The sequence below is a fragment of the Amblyomma mixtum genome, chromosome 7 (genome assembly GCF_055824585.1).
Source record: "Amblyomma mixtum isolate Tamu chromosome 7, ASM5582458v1, whole genome shotgun sequence".
NCBI lineage: Eukaryota > Metazoa > Arthropoda > Arachnida > Ixodida > Ixodidae > Amblyomma > Amblyomma mixtum.
The window spans coordinates 101,598,287-101,624,860 of NC_143018.1; the positions used below are offsets into that span (position 1 = coordinate 101,598,287).

Sequence of the window (26,574 nt, forward strand, 5' to 3'; positions counted from 1 at the left end):
GAGATATTTTCCATGCCTCCTAAGGCTTCTCTGAACCATTGACGGTGATTTTAAGTCAAATGAAGTCAGGTATTTATTTACATCAGGGTGATGTAGGCAGGCCCACGCAAAAAAGTGAAACATTTCACTTGCAGCAGCCCAGGCCCTCTTGTAGGAGGGGGCCCGAGAACGGTAGAGCATGCTGGATAACTGATGTACACTACAGATTAGCTGCGCAAGAAGGAATATGAAGTCAGCAACATGTGACAGTGCTGGTTCATGTGGTAAGGGGAGAAAGGAGGCAATAAGTAGATAAAGAAGCTTCCTAGGACTACTTGCACGTCATATTATGACAGAAAAATATATTCGTAAAACATTAGCTAAGCAAAAAAGAATAAAAAATTAAAAAAAAAATTTCGTGTATCTCAGCACGGATATCAAAGAAAGCATTAAAGTCACCATATCAGAGCGTCACGTATATCACGCGGGCTGTTCTTTTCCACAGATGTGCCTTCACTCAGCAGTTTATTTAATAAACGGGCAAGACCAAAGCGCAACATAGAGCGTCTGCATTGTGTGCGGGAGGAGGGAATACATGAAAATGATTGATTGCGAAATGCATATGTTTAAATGTTTGCTTTGAGGTAGGATAGTTCTAGAAACTTGTTTTGGTGGTGACGGATGCATTTTTTATATCTCATTACTAAATTATATTCGTATAGGCCATGAACTGGTGTGGTGTGAAAGCGAGCAAACAATTCTCTCTGTGCGCACGGTAATCCACATTTGCTATGTGTCGCACAGCTTTCTTTTGGAGCTTGAATATTTTATTGTTGTTTAGCCGTCGTGGTGGCTCAGCGGTTATGGTGCTCGGCTGCTGACCCAAAATACGCGGGTTCGATTCCGGCCGCGGCGGTTGAATTTCTTTGGAGGAGAAAGTCTAGAGGCCCGTGTACTGTGCGATGTCAGTGCACGTTAAAGAACCCCAGGTGGTCGAAATTTCCGGAGCCCTCCACTACGGCGTCTCTCATAGCCTTAGTCGCTTTGGGACGTTAAACCCCATAAACCAAACCAAACCATTTTATTGTTGTTTGCCTGTGTTGTATTTCCCCATATCAATAAGCAGTGATTTAAGTGAGGCAGAAACAGTCCAAAAACATGAAGCGCAAAAGAAGACAGGGCGTAGAAAGAAAACGTTACACATACGAGCGCTTTCTACGTCCTGTCTGTTTGTGCGTTTCAAGTTTTTGGAATGTTTCACCGTCACGCCCAAGTGATCACTTTGTAGCAACAGTGCATTGTAAATCATCGTTTTATAGACGTCAAAAGAAAGTGCCGAAATCTTGCTAGCACTGCTACACATTTTGCAAGACAGGCCGCCGCGGTGGCTCAGTGGTTATGGCACTCGGCTGCTGACCCGAAAGACGCAGGTTCGATCCCGGCCGCGGCGGCTGAATTTCTTTGGAGGAGAAAGTCTAGAGGCCCGTGTACTGTGCGATGTCAGTGCACGTTAAAGAACCCCAGGTGGTCGAAATTTCCGGAGCCCTTCACTACGGCGTCTCTCATAGCCTGAGTTGCTTGGGGACGTTAAACCCCCATAAACCATAAACAAAACATTTTGCAAAACGACATAGAACTGTACCAACGTGAGCCTCCCAGACCATACTCTTCTTGAAAAATACTCCAAAAATACTGTCACTTTGCAAGCAGAAACAAGCTCGATTTTTATCGCCAAGTAATGGAAGTGCCATAGTGACCTCGTGAGGAGGGTTGTGCTGCGAACATACTTCTGCGGCTGCATCACATGCCTATTTCGGAGCCGAGAACAGCTGCGCGGCAATTCCACTCGGTGGGGCCGTCCTGTCACACACGTGCAAGTGAAAACGGATAGCTTTTGAACGGCGAGTTGTGCGAGGAACTTCAGAAAAAAACAACCTGTGAGGTAAGCAGCGCTGAAGCAAAACGCCGCTTCTTTCATTTCTGCCCTGTCTTATGTTTCAGGTTAGAGTGGAACGTATGCTCTTATCGGTAGCGCGTGCACGAAAAGAGCAGCACAGCTTGTACTCAGTGAGATACTGGGCAAAAAGCGTGCACACCTGACGTCCAAAATTACATCGCCTTTTTTTGGAAGGAGCAGAGCGGTTATCGCGAGTGTCCCAGCCGCTGGGCAACAAGAATGGCACATCGCAGAGCTTTGCCTCGCGGTATAGCTGACGTCATGCTTTACCGTTCTAGAACGAGCAACGAAAGATTACTGCTGTGCTAAGCATTGAAACGGTTTATTACGCTTCATTGGTTTGCTCCGTACGAACAAATTGTCGCTCCCCAAAGAACAGGGTTTTACGTCATATTCGTGCGCTTGATGTCATGATCCAACTTCCGGCTAAAAACAGCTCACATTTTAGCGTTGCTCAGTATGGCTTCAGATCTGCACTGGAACTGGTTTGGTTCGGATTGGTTTATGGGGGTTTAATGTCCCAACGCAACTAAGGCTATGAGGGACGCCGTAGTGGGGGGCTCTGGAAATTTCGACTCCCTGGAGTTCTTTTAACGTGCACTGACATCGCACAGTATACGGGCCTCTAGAATTTCTCCTCCATTGAAATGTGACCGCCGCGGCAGTGATCCAAACCGCGTCTTTCAAGTCATCAGCTGAGCACCAAAAACACTGAGCCCTCGCGGTGACCCATTTGCTCAGGAAGTGAGCTTTGGAGCCCTAAATACATTCCATTTAAAAAGGGCGTCGCCAGTTGTTTAGCCATACGCAACAATTCTGCACGAAATCAGTTTTGAAGATGAAAAAGTTTATGAACGCATTTTTTAGAGATCATAACATTTCACTATGACAATGAATATATTCCCAGAACTTTCTTCAACTGGCTTGCATTTTTTTGATATCGTCAGAAGCGTTCCCCATTGGTTTTCTATGTCAGTCGTAACTGCACGATGCGAGTGATGGAAAAAGTTCAAAAAGAAAGATTTTCCTAAGCATCAGAAGCATGGATCATTCAGAAGAATGTACTGTTTGGAGAGTTGGTGCTTGACTCAAACGCCTTGTCCTGGTTGGTTCTTCGTTCGTCCTGTCCAATGTTGAAACTTGTATCATCAAATGGATTTTCACCGTCAATATTTCAATAACAGTACTGAAAAATTTTGCATTATTCCGAATTTGCAGTATTGAAACATGGGAATAATGTGCGTGCTTGCTGTGGTGAAAGCGCTGCTAACAAAGCCGCGTGTACCTGGTGAATTTTGAATACGGGGTACAGTGCATTCCTGGGAGTGACGGCAATCGTACGATTACTTGCTCAACTCTCGCTTATACGAATAACTTGCACAATTTCTGTCCGTTGCGCAACGTAACTAACCCTTGCTCGTTACAGCTCACAGAGCTTTGTGACAGGCAACGGAGCATGCAGCCGGGTGAATGTGTCCCACAAAACTGAACTCCCTTAAAATAAAAATCTTTCCCTAGCATTGAGATCCCTAATACTGGCAGTACAGACGAAACCGCTTGAACGAAAGCGTACTTACCGCTCGGTGCGTAAACGTCTCATTACGAAATTGGGGGGGGGACCTTGCTCAATTTGTGCCTTTTTTCGCGCATCTTTTAACGGTGCGGCTTTAGGGGTTTCGTTCCGCGGATGACATGCCATAGTAGTTGGCGTGTCGAGGAAATACTGATTGGACGAGAGGCTCGTGAGATCACACGTGAAGCTACGGAATTTAAAAGTGACTAAAGCATTAGATGAACTGTTGACCCGAAATCGCTACATGATTCAAACGGCACTATGGCATGCAAGAATGTAAATCACTTGGGCTGAAAAGAAAGATGGGTTAACGATGGGAATCGAACCTGTGACCCCTGGGTATCGAGTCAGGCATTCTACCGAAAGTCTTTGAGGCACGTTTTTTCTTTAATGCATGGGAGTACACCCACACTGATAGGCTTCAATTCCGACATTACCAGGTCTCACCATGCCACCCGTCATACGCAATCACACCAGCATACACTCTCACTTTGTCAGCACATCAAAATTCTGGGAGACACACGCATGCATCGAGGAGAGAGAGCCAAGTAGGAGGTCAACCATGCGCAGTATATACCCTCCGCACCGTAGCACACGGCTTTCTGAAGAGAGACTTCGTTGAACATGGCGGCTGTGCGTGGGGATCTGCCATGCGGCTCTTGCACAGGCTAAACAGTCCCATGAACACTAAAAGATGACACGGAACCTTAGACCGTTCCACTGTAGGCAAGAATCTTTTAGTATAGGCCACCGATGCGGTGGCTCAGTGGCTATAGCACTCGGCTGCTGGCCCAAAAGACGCGGGTTCGATCCCAGACGCAGGGGTCGAATTTCGATGGAAGCCCAATTCTAGAGGCCCGATGTCAGTGCACGTTAAAAAAACCGCTGGTGGTCGAAATTTCCGGAGCCCCTCACTGCGGCCTTCCCTCATAGCCTGAGTCGCTTTGGGACGGTAAACTACCAGAAACCCATAATATAGGGCGTAATCTCATTGTCCTTTGTGAGAGTCCGTTGAAGGCGGTGCCAGAAAAACAAGGCACGTTTGATTGATTTCGTAAAAAGTTAAAGCGAGACCTTGAGTGTCTTTTTGTACGAAAATAAAAAGTAGATGTAAGAATAAAACGAGCAAAAAAGCCGTGAAATGAGTGTGCTGAGATAGCATGAGCGGTAAAGCATGGTTTGATGGCGAAAGAAAAGAAGATTGCCCATATGTGCGAACTGGTATGCAAAAAGGACCTCAGGCCGGTCAAAGAAGTCATTAATTAACGCTGTCGCTTCATGTCTTTAATGCAGAACGTAACCCTCACCCGAATTATCTTTTTTTTCTAATTTATTTTCTTTGCTTCCTCAATATCTGTTGCCTAAGTTATAGCAAAAGACAGGATGCTCAGTGTGTAAAAAAAGTGTTTTAAAGGCGAGAAACAGGAACTGGAAGTAATTGCAAAATTATTAAGTACAAAAATAGAAAATATGAAACCTCTAAAGGTTGTCGAAGCTGCGAATGATTCCATGGTATGCGCTCAGACTATATCCGCGGCAACAAAACAGACTGAGTGATGGGAGAAAAAAGCAACTGTGCCGAATAGCCTCCCCGTACGAGCTTTATATCTTGCTGAGTTGGTTGTACACTAATGGGCTGACTACAGCGTGAGCAGATAATACAGCTTGAATAGCTACAATTTCCGCGTAACGGCAATAGAACAGAAACAAAAAATGACTGGACGGCTAACACTGCGTAACGCGTGATTCTGCGGCAGCTATTAATTTATTTATATTTTACGACATCTTTAGGTACGGAACACGAAAGTGACTTCATATCTGTATAGTTCTCGAACGCTCTTTTTAGTATTCCACGCATACTCGTTTGTCGACTAGCTGTCCTCTGCAGTCCGTCACTCTAGGCGCGCAGCGCCACCAATGTATAACATTAGCGCGCCAGTGAACAAAACCTCAAGTTTCCTAAAAAACAATGTACGGAACGCCCCACCACACGTGAAAATACTTGCCCATACGTTTTATGTTAGGCAGAAACTCGAATACGCATCACCCACCAGGAACCCGCATCAAGCACATCTCCCCAACGGATTAGAATAAATTGAAGATGGTGCTCTAATTCATGTCTCATTGTCATATGACGGCAGCGTGTCGTCTCTGAAATCCGAATCAAGCTTTTGAATGGTAGGATGTCTACGTCGCATTTCCAGCCTTTCTCTTTATCAAAAAACCACAGCGGTGGCCTAGTGGTTGAGCATCCGCCTCGCATGCGGGAAGTGCGAGGTTCGATCCCCTTTTACCCTTCTGTTAGTGCTCTCAGAAAAGGTAACAAAAAACATAAAAGAAAGAGAGAGGGTGCCCGGACCAGCAAAGCTTTGCCAGGCTTAACGCCAATTCAAGATAAATGAAAAAGAAGTAAATGTGCGAAAGAAGAAGAAAGAATTGAAGCGAAAAACAGCAGTAAACCAAAGAGTTCAAAATAAGCGAAAACCAAAAACTCATCACAGTAAAAGTTAGTCACAGGCAGATAGCTAAAGCACAGTGTGCAGTCCGCGGAATAAATAATAATAATAATTAAAAAAACGAAGTCACTGCAAAGCCATGGTCACAGCAACAGTCTAAAGAAAGCACCGAATGCCGGCCACAAAGAAAATCAGAAAAATGAAAACACGATCAAAACAAAACAAGGCAAAACCAAAGTCACAGTCACACAGTCAAAGACGCACTCACAGTCACACAGTCAAGGACACAGTCACAGCCAAAACAGTAAACACGCCACTACGAAAGCGCCTATGCCCAATAAAAGAGCACGGGGCTCTCTGTGTAGAGCTTGGGGAAGAGAAATCAAAGGAAAAAGAGAAATCAGCGTGAATAATTAGGAATTGTACTACTTATGAAGTGATCCACTTGAAGGAGAAGAGCACAAGCAGCAGGGTCTCGGAGAAGGAAGGGATAAACAGATGTTGTGGTGTCCGATGAGCAAAGAGACTTTAAATGAGAAGCTAAAGAAGCAGTAACGGAACAATCCCAAAAGTAATGACGGAGGTTATCGCATAAAAATCCACAGGAGGAAGTTGAAGACGGAGACAGGCCAAATGTTTTTAAAAGAACGAAAATCTACCATGTCTGAAAGTAACAGATGATTCCTGAGTAGACGAATACGGGGTATATTAAGTGTTCGATCTGCGGTGGCACAGGGTACCCCCAATGATACAATGGGTGCAAGGTTTCCCTTGCCTGGTGATTGGTTTCTTTAGAGCGAATCGCTTGGGAAATGGGTCTTTGACCCCACCTTGAACAAACAAAAATACCTTGTGTTATGGCGCTGTTTTGCCGCAGATGCCTTTCCGCCATAAAAATTCGCTATCATCATCATCACCTTTATCACAAGTTATTTTCCTTTGCCCTTAATCGAGCATAAGACGTCACAGCAACAGCACGCTTATCCCATTACACAAGCCACCCGCTTCAAGTTGCGCGCCCGCGTATTCGGATCACCATTTTCGCTGCCTCTTTTTTTTCTTTCTAAACGCCACAGACTGGAACAGCCTTTACCGCGACATCGCTGCTACACCCTGTCCATCTTTATTTTTAGAACTTATAACCGACCATGTTGTTCATTGACTGTCTGGTTGGTTGGTTGGTTGGTTTATGGAGTTTAACCTCCCAAAGCGACTAAGGTTATGAGAGACGCCGTAGTGGAGGGCTCCGGAAATTTCGACCACCTGTGGTTCTTTAACGTGCAATGACATCGCACAGTACACGGGCCTCTAGAATTTCTCCTCCAAAGAAATTCCAGCCGCCGCGGCCGGGATCGAACCCGCATCTTTCGGGTCAGCAGCCGAGCACCATAACCGCTGAGCCACCGCGGCGGCCCATTGACTGTCTAGATCCATACTTACGTTCTCTGCAATAAAATCAGCCCCTTATGAAATGCCCATACGGGGTACTTTTAATGTAATAAACAGATCTAAGCTGACCTCCTCGGGTGGCACTTTTCGCAGCAGCTTCCGCAGGTTGACTTTGATATATTCCTCTGCTCTCGCCATACCCCAGTTCCACGGTAACCCCCTTCCGGTTAACAATCCTACACTCTCTCCATACCCTCATCCTTGCACGGCAGCCATCATACGGTGTTGGGGATTCCGCCACTCTTCCGACCCTCCTTCTTCGACAGCAACCACTTTTCGAATGGTTACCATGATACCTACCCACCGGTAGAACCTTCGTAAGCTCACGGCATACCTTCCAGTTTCAATGGCAACCACCCTACTAGTGGTTCGTATTATCCGAAAACGCACCCTGTATCAAGGCAAAGATTTTATTTTACTGCCTTTCGCACTGAGAACGCGAGGCGGACGCGGTAGGCGAGATACATGAAAGCTACAGTACAAAGGGCTTCGTGCCTACCCAACGCGCGAGTCCGAGACTTCGCTGTCACATTACAGCTTTGTCGCGGCCGATGCATTTAACACAAACAGCACTGTCACCCTCGACATTTACACCCATCTAACATAGCAGCCCGTCCAACAGTTCTATGGCGGTGTATAGCGCACAGGTGGTCTTCGCATTCTCCGTCGTTACAAGCGGGCGTGTGGCCCCAGAGCTGCACGGTCAGTTCTGATCGCGGATGGCAGATTTAGCACTAAGAGCACTCCCAAACACCCCAGTTCCTGTGGGAATGGACCCACCCACACCCAACAATTCTGGACAAAAGCATTTTTAAACGGCAAAGAGTTAATGAGCGCATTTTTTCATACATTGTAAGACTTCACTATAAAAATCAGTACAACCGCACATCTCCCGTCGTAAACCATGAATATTTTTTCTCTGCATGAATTATTTTTTTTGTAGTCGAAAGCGTTCCTTATTGCTTTTCTATGGCAGTTTTAACTGTTCGATGCCAGCGATAGAAAGAGTACAAAAGAAGTTGGAGGCTTATCAAGGTTAAGCCCAGTGGATGCGAAGCAGCCTTCGCTTTGCATTCTTAGTATTAACGTCCTTAGCGTTTTGAGGCATCTTGACCGCATACACGCCCGGCGCAAAGACGCTGGCGCGGTTGCGGGCACAGAGACTGACGCGACGGCGGGCGCGCGCCGCTTCATCCCTGGCGTGACGTCACATATCACGTGATGGAGCGATGGTGGCGCCGCCGCCGCGTCGCGCGCGACGGCGCGAACCGAAGCGTGGAGGCCTCCGCCGGGCGACGTCCGACGGCGCGATATGAGGCCCCATCTGCAGCCGGTGTGACGTCATCACGTGACGTCACATCATGTGATCTCACTTCAAGGTCAATGGTGGCCACCGCCGGGCGTCGCGCGAAGGCCAGAAACCTACGTTAATATGCTTCGCATAATAACCATTTTGTTACACATCCGAAGAATGGACCATTACCTTCAGTATTCTATACCAGCAACCAGCAGAGTTTTCTAACATGAGAAATTTTTGTCCAAGAGTTGGACATGAGTTATGCCGATGACTATTGCGACATACTACTACTAGCTACGACGCGAAACCCAGGAACAGGCGCGTAACCGCTGTCGCTATACAAATAAATATCGCACACTATAGACTCTGAGTCACTCATTCGAGTTTACACATTGCGTAGCATACATTGAAGTCTGCGGTTAGTTTAGAAATCCGGAGTTCACAATGGAAAGAGTATTTCAGTTGGATAGAATTGGTGATGATTTTAACGTTATAGCGTTAAGAAGCTCGCGTCGCAGAATATCCGGCGGCGTCGTCCGCGTAGGTGTTGTTTATCTTGGCCACCTAGGTCGCTTATCCTAGCGGCGCTAAATTGTTTTTTGAGCAAAATACATTTAATGGCGCAGTATCCGTCTCACATATCTCGGTGGACACCTAAACCACGCTGTAAGGGAAGGGAGGAAGGTGGGAGTGAAAAAATAAAGGGAGAAAGTGTTGCCGTAGTGGAGGTCACAGGAATAATTTTGACCACCTGGGGATCTTTAACGTGCACTGACATCGCACAGCACCCGGGCGCCTCTTACGTTTCGCCTCCATCGAAACGCGGCCGCCATGGTCGGGTTCGTACCCGGGTACTCCGGCTCGGTAGACGAGCGCCTTAACCACTGAGCCACCGCGACGGGTATCGTTGTGGCGTCACCGTAACCTGTTTAATGGATTGTGAGCAAACTGGGCACCGTGGCAGGTGGCGGTAAAATTGATGATTGTTCGCACGACGTGTCTCGGGAAGGGTAACCTAGGTAGCACGAGTTCTGACGTTGTGATCACCTGCCATTCCAGGGCAGTTGGCGCATCGCTTGACCGCTGCACCACTGCTCCGGGATTGGTATGAGGACTTCCAGGGATGTATGAATGTTGCGTAATGAAAGACTACTTCTGCATATATGGTCATTAAACCATCAGTTGTTGCGTCAAGCCCTTAAGATGGAGCTTAAGTGCTCCCTCCAATTTTTAATGGCTTGAGGGCAGCTTTGGCCAAAGTGTGCCAGAGTATAAGGTATTTTTGTTGAACGCAATATGGGCTCAAAAACATATTTCCCAAGCATTTCAACCCGGATAATCCGAGCGCAACGCTAATGGGAAACTCGTACACAAAGTATCACCGGTATATATCCGGTGGCACTCTGGATCGAACCCGCATAGTTAAATTTTTTATATGTACTTTGAGCGGTGCACAAAAGTTATAATGGGCATTTGAGGAGTGAACTTCATAGTTCAAATCAAATCAAATCAAATCAAAAATTTATTTTCAACATTACAATGTTGATGGCTTCCGTGACAAAAAGCTGTGAGGACAGCTTGACTAGGTCAGGGAACCATTTTGGCAGCAGCGACTTCATATACACTTCAATAATTCAAATACAAATGAAATCTGCAACAGAATACATACATTGTCTTACTGAGTACAATAGTTAAAATGCAAGTGAATATTGTAATGGAATACACGGACTTCATTCATCAACTTAACTACGCCACAAAAGAACAATGTGCCCTACAATAAAACTACGCAACAAACGAATAAAAATTAGTACCATAAAGCGTTTTACCCATGAGATCCCGATGAGAAGGCAAACACACACACACTCACTCTGTATGCCCAATTTCACAATTACCACTCAAAATCATATAACAGTCTTAGAAAATTGCCCAGAAACAAACATGCTGCGCAATGCGGTGCGCGTTAGGGCAATGGAACCAGAAAATTGTGTTTTAATCTTGTTTAATAGAAATGGTACGTTGTAGGTTAATGTTTGCAGAAGATAATTAGTGCGTGGCCGCGGTACATACCATTCCTCAGACGCTCTGGTTCGATATGTGCGAGTTTGCACAGTAAGAGTACACAGCTCCTTCAGGAACTGCTGGTAAGATACACTTGAGAAGTACAGCAGGTATATTAGACGGTACTCGTAAATCTGTTGTATACTGACCAACTTGAACTGAGTAAAGAGGTCATGAGTGTGGTGAAAGTATGAAACATTAGCAATGCAACGAACAGCTTTCTTTTCGAGCCTATGTAGTTCACTAATCTAATCCTGATATTGGCTTCTGCCTCATGGCAGGAACAGGGGCTCGGTTCAATGTGTTCAAAATTCTAAATAGTCTGCAAAAAGTGCATTTCTTACAGGATCTGATTATGAGGGCACTTTTTCTGTTGCGAGAATGAAAGGTTTTTGTGTAGCGCGCAATTGCCATATACACAATTGTCTGAATGTGGAACCGAACAGCATAGAGATTCAGAACGACGCTTCGACGTACTGTTTCAGTCAATGTGCCACTTCCTAAGTATCTGTCACTAAGTCATAAAATCATCGAACCTTGCTCGTTCCCGGATAGCGAAGTGCAAGTTCTCCTAAAGAGCAGGCTAGTGGTAGGAAAATTTCTTGCACATACATGGCAGGGGCACTTATCGGCCTGATTGGGCCTGCAAAGACAGATGAACTAAGCGCCAGTGAAAGCTGCCATGGTGCTGTATGTACGCGAGCGTGCACATAAGTGTACCACGGTGCGATGCGTCAGTGAGCCCAGTGCAAAAAATTGGTGGTGGGTGCCATGGCAAAAACCGAGCGAATTAACTGCTCCTGCATGGAAGTACCTGTGTACCTATATCACTTATTATCACCGTCGTAGTGCAGAGTATTTCCCCTAAGAGTTTGCACAATGTTTTAAAAATGGACTTTTAGAGTTAGGAGAGCACTTATCTAGGCACAGCATTGCCAGTGTTGTAGTAGATGCGGATACAGCTAAGACGTCCTAACTAGCAGGCTGTTAACTAATATTGAATAGATAACGTTTTAACTGTTACCGTTAACCTCCCTAATTATTGAGATGGGTGTAGCCTACCGTAATTAACATCCACATCAGTTTCTAGAATTTCAAAAAAAAGAAACAGTTACCCACAGCGCTGTGGCCCAACAAAATTTTGGTACTTTGACGATTTACATGCACTGGAGAGGTTTCTTTGCTTGCAAGTTTCTCGAAAGCGCATGTATTTTGGAGTGATGCATCCAAAATTTGGTGGGCGACAATTCCGACGGCAACTGCGTCTTCGAAATTCTAAAAACTGATATGGATATTAGCTCCGGTGGGCTACACGCCCCTGAATAAATAAGGAGCCTGAAAGTAATAGTTAAAAAGTTAAATATTCAATATTAGTTAACCAGTCCGCTAATTAGCGCGTTAGCTGTTTTCTGATATACTACTGCGCTGCCAACGCTATGTCCAAAAATGCGCTCTAAAAAAGCATATCTTTCAAAATTCTAAAACGCCTTAGATGAAACACCCTGTATACTGGGCATGCGCAAAACTGAGCTTTTAGCGTTCATTATGCAGATGAGGTGAGGCTGTCGGAACTTCTTCATCGGCATAGAGTTTCTTACTATTACCTAGAGGGAAAGCTGGCAAGCCGTCTATGGGAATTTGCATGGAGACCCCACGTGACCACCTCAGCCACCATGGGCGCTCAAAGCATCATGGGGCGGTGAGCTACTTGTTGCGGAACTGTAACTTTTGGCCAAAAATCTATAAAAAAATAAAGCTGTTTGATAGCTACAAACGTCCTAACATTCAATATCTTGTCTAATGATTGCAACAAACGAGCAGAAAAGCATTTAAGTGCAAAGTTTGCCTAAAATAAGACATGACTAGCTTTCCTATTGGCCAAGTGATGAACACTAAAAAAACTAATATTTCGTAATTAACAGGCGCACTTTTAAAAGTAAATATGTTTTCAGAAAAAATGTTGTTGTTTAGATACTTAAAGAGGTTTTTTAATGGCATTTCGGAAGAGTAAAACCTTTTATTGGCGTCGTGTGTCGTCGCGTCTTCACTACTATGGCTTTTGCACACTGCGTTCGCGCGAAAGTCGTCTGCGCACACACGAACTACGTTTTCGGAATGAAACGCCTTAGTACTGCCACTCCGTGTTCCCGAAAAACTACGACTGTGCCGCAACAAGTAGCTCACCGCCCCATGATGCTTTGAGCGTCCATGTTGGCTGATGCAGCGCCGCCAGCTTTCCCTCTAGGTAGTAGTAAGAAACTCTATGTTCATCGGTGTGCTCTTGCCATGCTTTCGTAACGACGGGGATCACCAAATATATCGCTCCTTGTTTTAAAAGCCAGATAGCGCCTATTTTGGGCAAAAGAAAAAGAAGCCCGTGTACGGAGAAAAAGCTGTAGAATGCTCTAGAGTTACCCGGCGTTAAACGGCTTTCTAGCCACCAGGACATCACCGAGTGCCAGTCGTAGTGCCGCTTGTTTTCTAGTGAGGTATATGTTGTTACGGGTCCTTAGCCTTCAATACTCCTCTGACTGCTGTTCAGGAAATGCGCCAGAAGCTGACAGACGAGGAGCGTAGTTTTCAATTTTTAAGGAAAGTTGCGCATCAAATGCGTGTTCTCCACAGGACTGGATGTGAAAGCAACCCTGTGCCATACGGAGGGTCGTTTTTATATCATTAATTGCAATCACTTTTACTACGAGGGCGAGAGAAGATCTTTACAGACTACTGTGGAAACATTGGCTATCTCCCTCTACCCCAGAATACTATTTTATGCGGAGCTGAACGGAGGCGGCATGTAGGGAAAACTACTCCAATTTTTGTAAAAGAGCCTGCGTGACTATCGATGAAACATATGTGCGTGCATACACGCGCATCATGCTTCAAACACTATGGCGATGCCGTCCAGCAGCCGTTCCCTGGGACTGCTGTTAAGGCGTTGAGTGACATGTGTACTAGCTAGTGTTTGCGTGGAAGTCTGGGTTATGATTAGAACACCTGTGCCTGAGACATGTGCAACAGATTTATTTGCCACCTGTACTAGGCCACGTGTACATAAACGTTCATTATGTCTAAGACACCTTTCTTTGAGACAGAGCCGCCACAGTGGCTCAGTGGTTATGGTACTCGGCTGTTGACCCGGAAGGCGCCGGTTCGATCCCGGCCGCGGCGGTTGAATTTCTTTGGAGGAGAAATTCTAGAGGCCCGTATATACTCTGCGATATCAGTGCACGTTCAAGAACCCTTGGTGGTCGAAATTTCCGGAGCCCTTCACTACGGCGTCTCTCGTAGCCCCATTCGCTTTGGGACGTTAAACCCCAATAAACCAAACCAAACCTTTCGTTGAGACACGTATTATCACTCTGCACAATGATGGTTAATTCTTGTATGTGCGCACGCGTGCATTATGTCATGGAAAACTGTGCTTGAGGCACGTTTTAAAGTTTTCTGTTCCGCGTGTGCAGTTCAGCAGACATGCACATTGATCAATGACAACTGTTCTTGAGACACACATTAAGGCTCTGTGTGGCACACGGGTGGCTGTGTGCTCGCGGAAATGTGCACGACTCTTGAAATATTTGGTTGAGACATGCGTTCAGGATGATAGCAGCAGCGAAATACAATTCTTTTTCGGCAAACGTGCGTGCCTTTCTTGGAATTAAACAGTTATTGCAAAATTTTGGGCGTATGTACCCGTTGGAGGTAGTCGGGAAACGCCACACTCGTGGTAAACTGGAGGCGCACGAGATGAACTTTTATAGCGGTGTGGCAGTGTGAGCGCGAGACATGCATAGCCGCGTGGAACAGCGCGTGTTGTGGGTGGCTGTGGCGGCAACTGGGATGTAAGCGGTCCCTGCATGAATAAGAGTCAGTCGACAGCGACCCAGTTGGAGGCAAAGCCAAGGCTCCATAAAAATAGCTCCAACATCCATAGCTCCCATACAAGTTACGTTAGGTGAAGGAACCGGTCTAAAAGCGAACAAATACTCTTAGTGAGGCAGGCACCACGAGACGTGTGCGGCGCATACCAGAGAAACGTAACACAGAAACAATGGTTGCACCGGGCCTTAGGTTGCTTTTGTTCCGTGGTCATGGGTGGAGCAGTTTTCTGCGCAAGAGCGCGTTTATTTTGCGAGGCCGTGATCTGTGCAGTGGCTGCCCATGCAGTGCTTTGTTAAGTCCAGGAAAAAAGTGGTAGAGTTTAAACGTAGGTAAACGTGGTTAAACCGAATAGACACGCGAAAGCTGTGTTTAGCCTGGTTGGCTGATGGTCTTGTTTTGTTGGGCTGTCGGCACGTCTGGCGGCGATATTAGACTCAGGTTAAGCTGACCTGACCTGTTCGCACAACACATGGAAATTAATGAAGCTGGAGATGTGTAGTGCACAGCGCGAGACTGTGTTGCAGTTGAACACGAATTGCGATCGGCTGGGGCGACAGCATAGTACTCTAGGGCCGTGGCCAACGAGGCTGATCTGTTCGCACCGTCGAGTAATCGAAACCCAATCGCGGTTATTTATTTCATTTCAGTACCCTGAAGGTGATGGATGCCACGAGATTCTTGGTTGGGTTTGACCCCGTAAAGTATTGCTTTTGTGCGTTCGCCGTAAATTGTGTCACATTGTCACAGTACCACGCATCTTTAGAGCATGTAGCTGGCAATTGTTCCGTGACATGTCCTTGATTTGACGTTAGAACATGTGCTAAAAAATACGAGTGACAGAAGGAGGTCGGCGTTTAGTGATCAGTTGTTGAGGCTCGCAAAGCAGGGAATGAGTCAGTGTCGCAGAGTTCCACAGAGTAAAAGTATTTTAGAGAGGAACAATAGGTTAAATAACGGAAAGAAGGATGATACAGAGCGACTAGACGTCATACAAAAATACGCATGCGGAGCTAAATGTCAGATGCAGACTTAAAGACGTTACACTCAGGTTCAAGGGAACAGAACTGTTACACGACGGAGAGGCAGAAAGCACGCAGATTATTCACCAGGCATTGCAACAGTTGGTTGAAAGAAGCAAGCTAGGTGCGGCCTCGAGAACACGTTAGGTATTCAGTACCGTGCGCTTCTTTGCTAGACAGTCGCTCTGAGCGACGAAGGCTTTTACCCGGCAGTCATGCCTTAGCAGTCACAGAAGAGGGAGAATTGTCGAGAGACGCAGTCGTTTCTGCGCCGGCCGTGCCGCAGCTACTCGGTGAGGTGGTGGAGGAATCGTTGTAGCAGACACAATGATAAGGAATCTTCGCCATAATTCGAGAAGGCCCACACGGTGTGCATCCTTTCGCTGCGCGTCGGTTTGATTGACGTGCGTCGGTTTCACGACACGCACTGCTCTTTTACGTCCGGTGCCCAAATCGCTGCACTGGTGCTAACTGAACTGCGTCAGTACTGATGGGCATATCGCGAAGCTGTTAGCCTGGCAAAACGCATGAAAGCCAGACGTGTGACTGCCCGTAAATATCGTCATAGTCCGGTGAAAGCTCGTATTATGTTCAGCTAACTCTGCGTTCGCAATAAATGTGAGGTGTTAAATGCAGAGTTTTTGCGCAGGATACGAACACCGTTGTTGACCTTGTTCATATACGTTAAATATCCTTAGTGTCCAGGGACATATAATTAACGATGAAGGTAGAAGTAATCGGTGTGCTCGTCCTGCAATTTTCTTTTTAGAATATTTCGACGTAGCCAGATAGCATGACATATCGCGCATTGAGTTCGTCTTAATTTAGGTTTTGTGAGTGATGTCAGTGCTTCCTCGGCTAGCTCATAGCGCCATTGAAACGCCGTAGAAATCATTTGATTTCAAAAATCGTTTAATTGGTATGACTCAGCAAAAGCCATTCCAGGAGTTGGCATGCCTTAAAGAATGGGGGCAGGTTCATCGCTTAGTGTTTTTAACGAAAGAAATAGTGTAATTACAAACACAGGACACTGGTTGTCGTGTTTCATGTGAATATATAGTGTAAGACAGGCTTTCGGCTCCCGAATCCTCGGTGGCTGGCTTAAGGAAGAAGAGGACGAAGACAACGGTGCGGATGCTCGTGCGTGTGCGCTGATCGCTGCCGCTGGGACTGATCGCTGCATCTGGACTGAACCGAGACGTACCGCTAGCCGTTCGCGACGCAGCGCCTTCGAAGACTACACTACACTACAATAGTTACTTTTCTGGGAGGGCGGGGTTGTTCAGTGCTACCGCCATCAAAGGGTATGAAGATGCGACACCGAAATAAACTCTTTATTGGGGAACTTTTATGCCCGCGAAAAGAAAACAAATATGTAATAGCAGCAAGTGCTCACGCCCGTCCTTTAAGTTTGTCACGAAAAAAAATGTGCGTACCGTGTTGAATGGTAAGCGATCTGTGTGCGTGCAAGCCTATAAAGCAGAAAAAAAGTCTTGGAAGGGGAAACTCAGGACACCACATTTTATTATTGTGAGACATTCCAGCGGCTAAAAAGACGAGGACGAAGGTAGACAGACAGGACGAACGCCGGACTTCCTGTCTGTCTACCTTCGTCCCTGTCTTTTTAGCCGCTGGAATGTCTCACAATAGTACTAGCAACCAACTAGCCCAACTTTCTACGCTTAATAAAGCCACACTTTATACATGACCGAAAAACAAAGAAATCAAACAGCGCACTAAACATACACAAAGATAATGCTCACGACAAGACCGCAGTCCTACCACACTAGAGGTCCTCACGCGTAAACCACAGTCACACTCTTGCAGGCATTGCTACCAAACACGGGTGGTTCGCACGCTATCACGGACGCGGATTACGGACCAAATCCCATGTGGTACCTTGTTTCAAGAGGTACCGCTGTTTTACGAGAGTAGCGTTGAGGAGGATCAGGTGAAGGGAGTCGAAGCGGCCACGTCGCCTTAGCTGGATGTCGGCGTTGGAGCGTCCTCATACCAGTGACGAGGTCTGGGAGGTAACACCAGACGCTGGTTGAGTCGTCGTACCGGAGACGTTGAGGCGGGGTCGCGTTCCAAAGACGCAGTCAGCGCCATGATCCACGGGACCGGGGCGTCAGCCGGCGAGAACCACTCCTCACGATGGAACACCTCTTGCAGCAGCTGACGGCCGTGCGCCAACGTCCGCACCTAGAACGTTCCTTCTGCTGTCCGGTGCTGTTGCTACTGAGAGAAGGATGAAAAGGAAAGTGCACGGGCCTGCCGACTGGCTCAGGTCGAGCCGCCACCACGTCGTCACCCCTCGTTTTATACGTCCACTTCATTTTCTTCTACCGCCTCGTTTTCAGTTTCGTCTCCGTCTTCTCTATCTCTTCCAAAAATACCACTACACTCTCTTTTGTTCTCTCTTCTCTTCCTCTCAAGTGCCACATGCAAATTAAAGTGCCTTTCCTTAGGCTCAGTGTCTTACTCATCCTTCTTTTCTTATTCGGTCGTGACAAAGTTAAGTCGGTGCCTTTGTTTCCCGTGCTTAACTTTATGATGATAGCAAACTTGAGCTTTAATCATCGACGCCAATATCTGTATGTCTTACAAACTGCTTCTCGTAATCTTCACCCTTCCTCAGCGCTCTCGGCATGATCCATCTAGCAAAATGGCAAGGCGGCATGCCAGTAGCTGTGAACAAGGAAAATTGCAGAACAAGAAGAGGGCTTAGTCGGGCTGGTTAGTGCATGTTGATGGAAACGACTGAACAAACAACGAAGCTTCGCTCTAATACCACAACGAGAGTGTGTACATATGTACGAAAACGCTGCAATAACAGCTACAAGGCTAAGCACGAAGGTGTTTATGTGCGTGGCGTCCGCTAGTATCTGCATCTTAGCGGGACTGTAGTCTCATCAATAATTGTTATTTACGCCTAAATCTTCTGTTGTTTGTCCGCCATGGCGTTAAAGTAGCCTAAAAACTGCTCCATTTCAATAATATGAAAATTCGAACGCTTCTTAACACACTAGCGTTACAGCAGTATGGGTGTGTGCAACGTTCCCAGCTCCAAACATCACTGTGTATGAAAATCTGTCCAAGTTCAAAGTGGTTCAGAAAATATGATTATGGAACATTTGGTTCGGTTATATAGGATTAGCGTTCCAAATCGACTCAGGCTCTGAGGGACGGCGCAGTGGATAATTTATCACCGCCCGTGCTTCTTTAATGCAAGAGGACCGTGGTTGAAAACACGGTGCTGCACACTTCTAAAATCGAAAACAAACCGCGAATGTCGATGGAATGGAATAACTGAGCAATGGATGCGGCCTGACCACGATGACTAGAGCTGACAACGCATCCTCTTACCATACACCGTAGATGAGTACGATAGAAGAGGACTCCTCGCTCCACAGAAGTACCGCTGGTACTCTCTTACCACAATAAGATTACGCCACCATTATATACTTGGAAAGCACCTCGTATTGAATACAAAAATTAACTCCCGGCGCTAAGACCCCAGCCCCCGACGAGCAACTGACCCTGGTGGGCGGTCAGACCTGTGACGAAGCTGAGGGCGCTAAGATTCTGGCTCTCGACAGGCTTCCATCGGAAAGTGACTCAGGCAACACTTAACACTAGAACCCTATCCAGAGAGGCTAGGCTAGCAGTGCATGGTGTTCTAGGAACTACCAGTGATTAGATGGGGCCTTGTGACGTCAGCACAACCAGCTCACCGTGGTACGTGGAAACCTGCCCCCGGGTTGCGAACTATCTTGCGTCCGTGTCACATGTCAAGTAAATTAAGAAAAGTCAGTGCAGTTCTCACCTGCCAACAATGATGCTGCGCATGAGCCTTACGGGACCTCGGGAAGAGCAACCTGGGTCTCTCAGGCTCACCGGTAGCTGTGTTTGAAGCAGCACCTGACGGTTCAGTGGCGCATAGCTTAGAGATCACCGCGACGTCATCGACAACATGTGACTTGCCAGTGGACCAATCATAGGGTGACATCAAATTTTAAAAAATTATGAGCCCCCAAAATTTTGAAGTCGGCCTAGTTCCGAAAATGTGAAACTGACTTCCTTAGAGATAACTCCGTAGAAATGGCTTAATAGAAATAATTGCCTAGAAGTGGCCGAACTGCATGTCAGTTGTGAGGATCCAAGAATTTTTATGAAATTAAAAAGACGTAGAGAATACAGCGGCACCCGCATCGATGAAATGTGTAAGCATGAGTTTTCAAACTTCGTGCCACGCTTCGTTTTCAAATTTGGCGACACGCGTTGGCTCCGCCCACATTTCTGGTCACGTGGTGCCACACTTCCGGCATTTTCAAATTTGTCGCCACTATTGCTCTGGCTCCGCCCAGTTTTTGGACATTTTTGACTGTAATTATTCATCCAATTATCCCTACCTAAACCTCCCGATTTCCCGTACGATATTTTTTAGCGCTTTATCGGATGATACCATTTTTGTTTTCATAAACACATTCATGTATGGCTATGATTGCGGACAAGCTCCGCAAACATAGCCATACAATGCTTACGCATTACAAACTGTATTTGTGGTCAGTGCTTCATCCCACCACATTTTTTCCCTACTGTGGCAGGATACAGTCAAAAGGCGGCCCGGGATGGTAGCTGAGTTGTAAAGCAAACAGAACAAGAGCCTAAAATTTAGGAAATGAAGCAAAATTATCTCACGAGAACAAACAGTCATTGTAGACGGCAACCTAAATGATGTCCTAGTTTCTTCTTTAAGAATGTGGCACCCAACGTGTTTTCACTTTCCGCCTAGCGACAATGCGTTACTGGGTGAACTCTAAAACAAATAGTATGCGTCTTAAACAGGCCAAAGATACTGTGTCCTTAGTTACTGTACGACAAATCATCAAACAGCAACCAATCTTCTACCATTTTTACCACCAAGTGTACGTGATTTCCGGTAAGAAAAACCTGCGTTCTAGCTCACATTGTCAATTTGATCGTCTTCAGACACCCTGCTCCGCAGAAGTTTATTGCGACTGTAATCCCGCGCTCCTTTTCATGCTTAATACTCAGAATGTGCCTTCGCTTGCAGATGGAGTACTCTGCCCAGCCGTCTGAGGTCGCGTCGCAGCTGCTTAAGGGCGCTGTTCTTCTCGTCCTGGTCTTGTTTCGCAACCAGCAAACGGTTCAGGGCAACTACCCAAAGTTTCCACGAGGCCCTTTCCTGACGCTGCTGGATGGTGCTCAGGTGGTACGTAGAGCTACTTTAGAGCTTTTTTGCTGGTATGAGCCACATCACGGGCGCTCACACCGGCCGGTTATTTTACTCTTAGAGCAAGATCTGTTTATCGATGTGAGTGCGCTGCCTTATACTTTTTGCGTTCGCCAGACGAGCTATGTGCTGGACAGGTGTTAGACGCTAGCATACGATCCGCATATGTTCGCGTAGCTGCCGCGGTGGCTCAGTGGTTATGGTTCTCGGCTGCTGACCCGAAAGTGGCGGGTTCGATCCCGGCCGCGGCGGCCCAATTTCGATGGAGGCGAAATTCTAGAGACCTGGGTACTGTGCGATGTCAGTGCACGTTAAAGAACCCCAGGTGGTTGAAATTTCCGGAGCCCTCCACTACGGCGCCTCTCATAGCCTTAGTCGCTTTGGGACGTTAAACCCCATAAACCAAACCAAACCATATGTTCGCGATCCCAGCAGCCGCTACGAAAGTGAACGGCCGTTTTTGGACGCATGTCGTCGAAAGAGAGAAGTTTGTTATCGTTGAAAAGCGCGGGAAGTGTAGCCTCCGTGCCTAAACCTGGAGAAACCCTGATTAATATGCTTTATTTGTTGGATGATAAACTGAGTGCTATCCAAATCAGAAATTTTTTACAGAAGAGAACACGAATACGGTAGGCTCGAGCTGGTGAACTGCTGTGGTTATCAATGGATGCAGGACAGAGCTGAATGGTAGAGATTTGCACAATATAATACACCCCTATAATGCACTGGTTTAGGTAAACAACCCGAGAAGGTTGTAGATCTTCGTGTACTCGAATTTTTTTCGTCATGATCTCCGCACTATTTCAGAATCTCTCGGGCTACTGTAGGAAGATCTCTACTTTGCACGTACTGGTCCATTTCAAATACGACATCCAGGTCTCCGACAATCAGTGCTTGCGCGAACACGTGTGCGTTGCTTAAACAGCGCGCGAGCTAGCTAGATTCCAACTCCATTCTAACTAGCTCCTGTCTAACTTAATTTAGTTTTTATATTTTCTGGTTATTTCGCATGTTAGGCTGCGGTAAGTTTCAATAGTCAAGCATACCTTAGGCATTCTGCCACCGCTCTGTGTTTCGTGACTAAAATAGCGAATAGATTTATTTCGTACACTGGTGATCGTTTAAACACAAAGAAGTTCGATTCGATATCCGAATTCCATGACACGGAAGTATAAATATATAACTGCTGTGCTTTAAACATTTTCGTTCGTCTTTTAGTTTTGCTGTTGCAGCTGTTAGGTGCCATTTCGATGCTTCAGAATTTCAGAACTTTTGCGGCAGAACTGTACGAAGCGGAAAAAAATGATAATAAATCAATCTGAATTGAAACGAAAGACGCGCTAGGTTTTTCGATACCTTGGAGCACTCTGCCATCGCTGAAGCCTCTCGCTCCACCTGTTCTAACTACTAGCCTCTCGCTATGCTTTCGAAGTCGTTATCGCCGTGAATGTTAGCTATGGCCGGTGAAGAGCGGGCGAGGGCTATGACACGTCAAAGAGCGAAATCAACCGATAGACGCCATGCATGCTGCCTTGCAGTCAAGCAAGCAAACAAGGACTATATAGTGCCCTGGTTCTTAATGAACCAGTGAAACGAGGACTTGCTAACTATAAGAGTGGCTGGCGCATGTTCTGTGATTTATCGTTAAATCGCAATGCAACGGTAATGCGCAGCACATGCACCTGTTGGAGTCTAGCTGCCTTGCGCGCTGTTTTTCTCGCCCACGGGATCAGTGCACGTGAGCGCTGTGTTATTTGTTTTACAACTATGGGGCCTCTGTGGCAGCCCAGCTGCGTTGCACTGATGAATGCAGTACGTTTATTTCTGGACTTAGGTAGTGCAGCTGCTGGTGCCGCGGGGTCTCATGACGCTTTCCGTATATTGATTACTTTAATTAATTCAAAGTCAAAGTCATTTTATTCAGGCAGCAGTAATAGGTGCCTAGGAGGCAGACATAAAGGCAAATTAATGCCTGACTCAGTGTCGGCCCCCTTCCCCCCTTCCCAAACACATCACTCAACAGCAGGTACAGTCACATCGTTAAACAAAGTTTCGATCAACATAAAAGGAACACATTAATACAGCATAGCATACAGGGCTAAGTCATACTGCGAGGAAACAAACAGCCAAAATAAATCGCATTAACGCATTAAATTAACGCCCACTTGTGTGACCAAGCACTGAAACTTATATCTTAAATGTACATTTTTAGTCAAACTAAAATTAAGAATAAATTGGAATTGGAATAAATTACCTGGAATATTGTCGACAGTCCCAGTGCGCAAGAGTTCGTTACAAACCTGAAAATGCTGGGGTGAAGTTGCACTTGTATTCTTGTATTCTTTCTTGTATTCGTGTATTCTTGTAATTGTTTTTTTGTGTCCACTCCTGCTTGGAGTCAGATGACTCTGTAGTATTCCCAAATAAATAAATAAAGAGGGAATAAACTACCTGAGCAGCGTAATTCTCTGTATTTATTCTACAACTCTACTTCACTAGATTCCCACCTGTGCTTGTTACGTTAGACGCGTGTGTGTAAGGTGTTTCTTGTGGTTTATGAGCTGAAGGGTCAAATTTGTCGACAATCGACGGGTTAACAAAAATTGGCTCCTAAGCGATAAAAGTAGGTTTGGTCAAATGTTGCGAGAAGTGATGTTTGGAGATAATTTTCTTACAAGAGAAAAAAAAAGAGATTCAATAGAAAATTGCGCTCAACAAATGCGTGCTGATGCATGAATTTTCAGGTCAGCTGTGCATCCCATTTTGCAAAATAAAGTAACCTCCGCTCAGCCTTAGACAATCACTGTCGAGGGTCCTGGTTAAACACAAAACAAACTGAAAATGTCGGCTCGGGCAGTTTTGCCGTCGTAAAAAGTAAGCCTCGCATACTGGATATTTTCAGTGTATGAACGCCCTCTAGCTCGCTACAGACAAAACTGCTGACGTCTAATTGCCGACTGCGAGAGTTCTGAAGAATAAGAGCTTTTGGTACACCCAGAGCCCTACATCGGGCGTATTTGCCAGAAATAAGCAGCAGGATGGTGTTACGGTCTTCTGGGGATAACAGCCTCTGTCGCGCGGAACGTATTGCTGATTGCTTGTTCATCGTGACGCGTATGAAAAACGCTGATAGCGCGGGCTATATAAGCGGCGCGGCAGAGCGCTGCGCCGCTCTTTCCTTCCCGGCTGCCGAGATTGAATAAAGGCATTCCAGACAACCGTCGGTGTCGCCGCTTGCTCACCGTTCGTCGAATCGCCCAGAAACGTAACAATGTTCAACCCGCAGAACCGATGCTTCCAGAACAACTTCTTCAGCGGTATTCATTCCATAACCAGCCAGAAAAAGTGGGTATTTGAGATCGTGACTATTACCCTAACCCTGTTCCTTATTGAGTCTGTGAAACGAATATTCTCTGACTTTAAAGGTCTGTGAGGTATGTGTTTAGATTTACCATTTGAGGTTATGTCTATGATAGTTCTCCCCTCCAGCAGCGCTGCACCTTACTCAGATGTGCTGTTTTCTCCTCGTGCTGTTTTTTGCCGGCGCTCTTCTGTCGTGGCGCTGCTTTTTCTCTGAGTTGTTTTGTCGCTATGCGGTTTTGCCTGAGGTGCTGTTTTGATGTGTGCTGTTTCTTCCTGGCGCTCTTTTGTCGCCATGCTGTTTTTTCCCTATGCTGTTTGATCACTGTGATGTTTTGTAGCCTTAGTGTTGTTTCGTAATGCTGTTCTGTTGCTGCGCCGTTTATCCCCTGCGCTATTTTGTCTCTCTGCTGTTTTTTGTGCGCTGTTTTGGCGCATGCCGTTATGACCTGCGCTCTTCCTTCGTGTCATAGAGATGTGGCGCGGCGCCTTGCTCATCGTTCTCCTCTACCACTACCCACCACATCCTGACTGGCGGGCGGGCTTGCGGGCTTCCTTTAACAAACTACACGACAACTGTCACCCCACTAACGTGCTCAAACTCTATATGCCGTTATCGCCCTCGCGACCTTATTGCCTGTGCGTGCCGCTACCCCGGTAATAAGAGTGGTATGCGCTAGGCCGGGAACTCTGAACACGGGCTGCCGCCATCGTCGGACAACACGATTTTCTTATACAGAAGTCTAGTTTAGTTTATCTTAGTTTATGGTTTTAACGTCCATCAGTGACTCAGGCTATCAGAAACACCGTAGTTATGGGCTCCGGAAATTTAGACCACCTGGGTTCTTTAATGTGCACTGACATCGCACAGCGCACGGTGCTGTAGACTTTTGCCTGCATCGAAATTCGACCGCCACGGCCGGGATCGAACCCGCGCCTTTCGGGTCAGCAGCAGAGCACCATAACCACTGAGGCACCGCGGCGGACTTCTTATTTATTTTTTATTTATTTATTTACTTACCCTCAGGGCAGTTAGGCGTTACAGAGGGGAGTGGGAATAACAAGCAAGTACAAAAAACAAAACAGCAGCTAGAAAAATTTAATATAGTTACAGCACACACTGGTATAAAATCAATAACAGAATTAACAAAAGGCAGCATTTCACAAAACAAAACACAAAAGAAAACAGCAGCTAATAAATTAACAAAGTTATAGACACATACCTATATAAAATTAATAGGAGCGTTACGAAATGCAGAAGTATCAGTAATTACAGCTATATTGCGGGGAAGGTGATTACAGCTGACACAAGTTCTGGGTATGAATGAATCGGGAAAACATCTTGTACGACAAGGAGGGATCCAAACTTTGTGACGGTGATCAATGCGTGCTGAAATATAGTGTGGTATTTTTAATAACTTCTCTTTAAGATAAGGGTTATGATAAATTTTGTGAAAAGTACATAATGAAGCTATTGACCTATGATGGGAAAGAAGCTGTAGGGAAAGGTTAGCGTTCATGGCCGTTACACTACTAGTACGATGATAGTTTGAAAGTATGAAGCGACAACCGCGGTTTTGAATTGATTCTAAGTCAGAAATGAGAGATTTGATCCCAGGGTTCCACACCGATGAAGCATATTCCAATTTAGAGCGGACAAATGTTTTGTAAAGTAATAGTTTTAATGAACTCGGTGCACATGAAAAATTTCTGCGAAGGTATCCAAGCATGCGATTGGCGTTATTTGTAATGCAGTCAACATGAGTTTTCCAAGAGAGGTTAGAAGAGACGTGAACACCCGGATATTTATAAGACGACACTGCTTCAAGAGCGATTCCATTAATGCAATAGGTAGAGGGTGTATTAGATAGACGAGAAATAGGCAAATGCTTGCATTTAGTACTGAAGTGATTACGCACCGAAGTGATTACAATGAACACTGAAGTGATTACGCACCGATTTGCCTTACTCGGCAGCATTACTATTTTGCGTAAACCTACCCTGACTCGCGAGAGACTAATCGACAGCATTATTTTACAAGCTTTACCACTCTGCTGCTACTTCAACCTCTCTATCAGTCCGCCCAAGCGGCTGTACTGCGCTAACCGTCCTACCCGTCTCCACATGGCCCGGCAATGCACGGCGGCTACTGTTACCATTTCACCTTTCGCGAGCACACGAGTAAGTGAGTGAGTGAAAACTTTATTAGCTCTAGATTCGGTTGTGTTCGGCGGTTTTGAGATGGCTTCGTCCATCTTGCTCAAAGGTCGGTTGCCCTTAGTCC

The 26,574-nt window shown here is 46.1% G+C and overlaps 1 protein-coding gene across 1 annotated transcript in view; it reads left to right on the forward strand.

Moving 5' to 3' along the window:
- The first annotated feature begins 1,844 nt into the window (after positions 1-1,844).
- Positions 1,845-26,574, forward strand: part of LOC149337027 (multidrug resistance-associated protein 1-like) — a 108,632-nt gene continuing 83,902 nt past the window's right edge. The window contains exons 1-2 of the mRNA XM_089553236.1: positions 1,845-1,921; positions 20,751-20,909. Of these exons, the coding sequence (XP_089409362.1) occupies positions 20,751-20,909 (159 nt within the window). The 5' untranslated portion in view covers positions 1,845-1,921. The remainder of the gene's footprint in view (positions 1,922-20,750; positions 20,910-26,574) is intronic.